Source organism: Scomber japonicus, chromosome 6, assembly GCF_027409825.1.
Source record: "Scomber japonicus isolate fScoJap1 chromosome 6, fScoJap1.pri, whole genome shotgun sequence".
Classification (NCBI taxonomy): domain Eukaryota; kingdom Metazoa; phylum Chordata; class Actinopteri; order Scombriformes; family Scombridae; genus Scomber; species Scomber japonicus.
Window position 1 is genome coordinate 14,130,572 of NC_070583.1, and position 5,311 is coordinate 14,135,882.

Sequence of the window (5,311 nt, forward strand, 5' to 3'; positions counted from 1 at the left end):
CTCAGGCACGGGCGTTGCCAGGGATTTTGGGTCCCCAGAAAAGATATCACATTGGGCCCCACCACCAATGCCAACCATGTGCAATTGCTGTAACCACACCTCCAGAACCCAACTGACCCATTCAAAGCTTTAAGTAACTCTACCTGTGCAGACTTGCAACTCTCTTGTACTCCAATTCTAACTGTACAAGATTTACCCCCCCCCCCCCCCCCATATCTGTCCGACCTCCTCCATGTTCCAACTCCCCGTCTCTGGAATTCATTACCACCCCAACTAAGAAACATTGATTCATTCCCCCATTTCAAATCACAACTGCCCATTCCATCTGATGCCAATTGCCCTGTCACTTTTATATTGTTTTTGTTTTTATATTTTATTTGTATTGTTGCTTCTTTTTAATGTGTTTTTAATTTCTGTAACTCTGTACGGTGTCCTCGAGTGCCAAAAAAGGTGTCTTTAAATAAAATGTATTATTATTATTGTTATTATTATTATTATGCAAGACTGACACCATCTATAAGTAAGATGCTAAAGGCCAACTTTTACAATCTAAATAAAGCTTAGTCTTAATGTTAAAATTCTTAAATGGAAAATTCCCTTAACATTAAAGAATAACATAACATAATAATAATAATAATAATAACAAAATGACAATAAAACCAGCAGCGCATCTTAAAACTGAGAATACAACCAATTCTTATCATTGAAAATAATGATAATAAAAAGAAATTCACACAGTTATGCTAAATCAGTGATTCCCAACCGGGGGTCGCAAAGCCCTCTTGATTTTAAGGGGTGTAATAATTTTAATGTATTAAATCTATCACGAGGATAAGGGAGTGTGTAATGTTTATTAATTTATCAGTGCAAACCACGCAAAATATGGGCAGACTCATAATGACGAAAATGATTGCAGTAGAGAGTGTGATTTGTGCAACAACAAAATGAATGATAGATCATAACAGGAAACAGAAAAATGAGAATGGCCACTGACATCTGAGCTTCTGTTGAAACACAAGAGCCAGTAACTGAGAAAACTGCCACTCCTTTCCTTTGATGTTTAATTCTGTCATATATATATACTCAACTAAAATGTATTTATAAACTATATCTAAAATGAAATTTAAAAACAGGCAGTATACCCAATATATGTTTTGATTTGTGCATCCAACCTCCATCCTCTGGGATAAAAGCTACAAAGCACAAAAGTTAACAATGGTAAAAATATGGGTCCCTTAACAAAAAGGTTGGGAACAACTGTGCTAAGTGACATTAAACACGATGCTATTAGTTCACTGTTTAAATGTCAGCAAAAAAGAGTGGCATAGTGAATTTTCTGTGAAGATAAAACAAATGTTTGGGGAGTATACTAACATTAGCCTGTTTCAGTGTGGACTAAGATTAGCTAACAGGTTCATTTCCACCACTCATAGATTAGACCCACCTTTTTATGAAAAAATGGGTAGCATATTGTCGCCCTTTCACTCTCTTGTCCTTCTTTTTTTCATTTTTTAAACCCTAATTGTATGTGAAGCTGTTGAGACATTACAGTTCTTACTCATACTGCAATGCTCCTCACTTCATTGCAAGCAAGTGCTGCGGTTTGAAGACAGGACTGACATACATACACTTTAGTTGGTTCATTTTTGCCAAAATGAACAACAAAATGAACCTTTTATGTAATGAGTACACCGTAAATACAATATTCTATTAATGCCTATCAATAATTAATGATGATAGTTAATTGAATTTTTTATTTTTATTTTAGAATCATGCTAACCCCCCTCCTTACGGCCCCTGAGCTCAGGTGTCTCACACTTGGCACATATATGTAGGAATCACCCTACACTATTATGTGTATGTGCAGTAATATCTCCTCCCGTCCTGTAGGGGGCAGCAGGTCGTCCTTTTGTACAAAGCCAGAGACAGTATCGTATTTCCGGCTTTATGCTGACGCGTCCTCTCTTCTCCTCCAGCACCGACGTGTCAGTCTTCTTGTGTCCAGAGCTGAGCAGAAAGCCGGCCGCTCTTACCGTAGACATGGCACCTAAAGGCAGCAGCAAGCAGCAGTCCGAGGAAGACCTTCTCCTCCAGGACTTCAGCAGAAACCTCTCAGCCAAGTCCACCGCGCTGTTCTACGGAAACGCACTCATCGTCTCTGCCATCCCCATCTGTGAGTATCCACACTGGACATGCTACTAACCAGCTGAGCTAACATTCATTCAGCACAGGAGGGAAACATTCATTGAATGATTAGCTGCTCAGAGTACCTGAGAAGTCTGCTTTAGTGTCATCAAACTTCATAAAACGATATTATGAGCGTGAATAGCTGTGGTCTGCTTCCTGAAACTTTCATGATCAGTGTGTTTCTGTATGTGTGTGACTCTATGGTGACTACTGCAGGTTAGGACTCTGCTAATAAGCAAATCACTCATGTTGTAGTCAAAACAGGAAACATAAAGATGAATTTACTATCTTCAGTATGCTCTACATTGATTTTGGTTTATAGATAACACTAATTCAACCAGTATAATACTGCATACTCTTCTCTTATCCTTTATATAACAGTTAAAAAGTCTCATTCAAGATAGACATAAAAAAAACAGCATTTAAAAGAATGCTACATTGACACATATGGTATACAACATAGGAGATGGTATACTGTACAATGCTTCACAATTATTCATTTCATTATCAGAGTCTAATTGACCTGAAGAAAAGAAACTAGTTTAAAACAATAAATTAACATATATCTCATTGGGATTAAAATCCAGTTAATATACAGTACAAACTCCAGAAGCAGGAGCAATCATATCAACAAAGAGTACTTTTCTCACTCCTCACAGTAATCAGCTCTGGCAGTTTCAGGTCCTTCTCTACATTGTTCCTAGAGGAAGGGTCAGCATGTATAGAAGCCCACTGACTTCATATCATTTTGATATATTGCTAATAGTGTGAATGCCCCTGTCTGGCTTTCTAGGGCTGTTTTGGAGGATTTGGCACATGGACCTCGTCCAGTCTGCAGTCCTGTACGCTGTGATGACTTTGGTCAGCACCTACCTGGTGGCCTTCGCCTACAAGAACGTCAAGTTTGTTCTCAAACACAAGTAAGAAGAAAAAACACAACACTGCACGTTTTACTGCTCATTGTACCTCTGTACAGCATGTTAGTTGGATCATTCAGTTAGATGATTAGTTCATTGATCGTTGGAGAGCATTGATTGAACTGCCTGGTGCCTTCTTGGGACTGACTGAAAGTCTTGTTGTTGCTGTCGCTTCTCTAGAGACAAGTAACATGATTTTTTTGCCTTATAAGTATAGTCTGTTTAAGCAGGCAGAGTAATAATCTAATTGGCAATACTCATGTCAGTACATTTGATTATCTGTTGAGTAAACACAACTGAGGGATTACTTCTTGTTAACCACCAAGTACGTTTTTCTTCTTATCAGTCACTTTGCCTCAAAATGTTATCCAAGTTATCCTGACTCCTAATATTTGCAACTTTTCTCCAGAGTTGCCCAGAAACGTGAAGATGCCGTTTCCAAGGAGGTGACCAGGAAGTTGTCTGAGGCAGACAACCGCAAAATGTCCCGCAAGGAGAAAGACGAGAGGTAAAGCACATTTAAAAAGTGCTGTGATACGTCTGTGAAGATGAATCTGAGGAGTCCCAGACATTCAATCTAGAGGTTGAAGGCCTGAGACTCCACTCCAGTTAGTCAGTCAAAACTGTTTTGAGTATGTGTCAGACATATATGTGCATAGAATTTAAATGTGGTGCTGTCGTCTTGCTTCAGAGCTGTCACACAGAAACAATAAAGGCTGATTGTTTTATTGACCTTTTTGTAATTATGATCCTACTTATAACACAGATACTGCCAGGATTAGGTTTGTCAGCTCGTGATGGGGTCATTTCAGCAAAATATGTGCACACAGGAGAAAGTAACCACACAATGACTATGTATGTCCAGTAAATGGCCTCAGCAGTGGTTAGACAACATTTCATGTACTAAAGTTCTCTCTGCTGGTCACAAGTCATATTTAGGGACATCAAAATGTGATAACCTTACAGTAAACATTAAACACCATGAGAGCTATTATTAATCATCTTCATTATCTGGTGAGAAGGGGAGTTCATTAACAACATGTGGCAGTCTACATAGTTTAGAACAGTTGACTTGCTCTGTTACAAAATAAAAACAATATACACAGGATTTGTTTTGACATTTTAATTTTTTTGTCTCCTGTTCATTCAGGATCCTGTGGAAGAAGAATGAGGTCGCTGATTATGAGGCCACCACCTTCTCCATCTTCTACAACAACACTCTCTTCCTGGTCCTGGTCATCATCGCCTCTTTCTTCTTGCTGAAGAACTTCAACCCCACTGTGTATCCTTTTTATTCATGTATAATACACCATCTCATCTACACTAACTACATGTGAAAACAAGTTAGACAGAAAACTTACTACCATTAGAGGTTTGTTGTTTATATTTTGGTTCTGGATGGGTTTTTTTAACTAGCAAAGTAGACAAGACTAGGGGAAAAAGTTTTTGGAGGATTCAAGTAGTTAAAATATAACTAATCATTTTTTCCTTTTGAATCCTATTAGATTTCAGTAAATGGTATCATAAAGCACTCAGTGTGTATTTGCCTTAACTTGCTTTTTTCCAGCAACTACATTCTGTCCATCAGTGCCTCCTCAGGACTCATCGCTCTGCTCTCCACTGGCTCCAAGTAAAGGAGAAGGAAAAAATGAACAAGCTGGAGGGATGAGGGATTAAATGGGAGGGGAGGTAGTGGGTTTTACAAGGGTGTATTGTTTTTCACTTAAGTTAGGAACAAGGTTTGGGTGGGACTAAAATATCACATTTCAACTTCATGAAATTCATGATCAAATGTCTGGAGGGTCTTTCTCCAGGTGTCCTCTGTTTTTTGTATCAATAAAAATGTCTTCTGGGTTGATATTTTATATACGTGTGAGTTTAATGATCGATTTACTGGAGGTTTAACTCCATCTCTGATTACAGCAACTAGAAAAACATCACAAGCAAAAAGTGAGACATAGATGTTTCCATTGGCAATGTATTTATTTATAATCACACTTTCATATTTATTTACAGAGGAACCACTGTTCAGGAGAGGAAATAATACACTGATGGTTTGCATGTCACTTTTCAACGAAAAAAACAAACATTGATGTCAAGTCTTTTCCATTCACAAATGTGCATATTGTAGAAAACACATTACTTTACGTTGTCATCAGAATTAAAGTTGTATTCATACTAGAAGAGGAAATTTGGGGTTAAAGCTA

At 38.0% G+C, this 5,311-nt stretch overlaps 1 protein-coding gene across 1 annotated transcript; it reads left to right on the forward strand.

The window, feature by feature from the left end:
- The first annotated feature begins 1,947 nt into the window (after positions 1 to 1,947).
- ssr3 (signal sequence receptor, gamma) lies at positions 1,948 to 4,969 on the forward strand. Its single transcript, XM_053320513.1, has 5 exons — positions 1,948 to 2,173; positions 2,981 to 3,107; positions 3,514 to 3,612; positions 4,255 to 4,386; positions 4,672 to 4,969. Exons 1-5 carry the CDS (start codon positions 1,948 to 1,950, stop codon positions 4,736 to 4,738), a joined length of 651 nt encoding a protein of 216 aa, XP_053176488.1. The 3' UTR covers positions 4,739 to 4,969.
- The last annotated feature ends 342 nt before the right edge of the window (positions 4,970 to 5,311 follow it).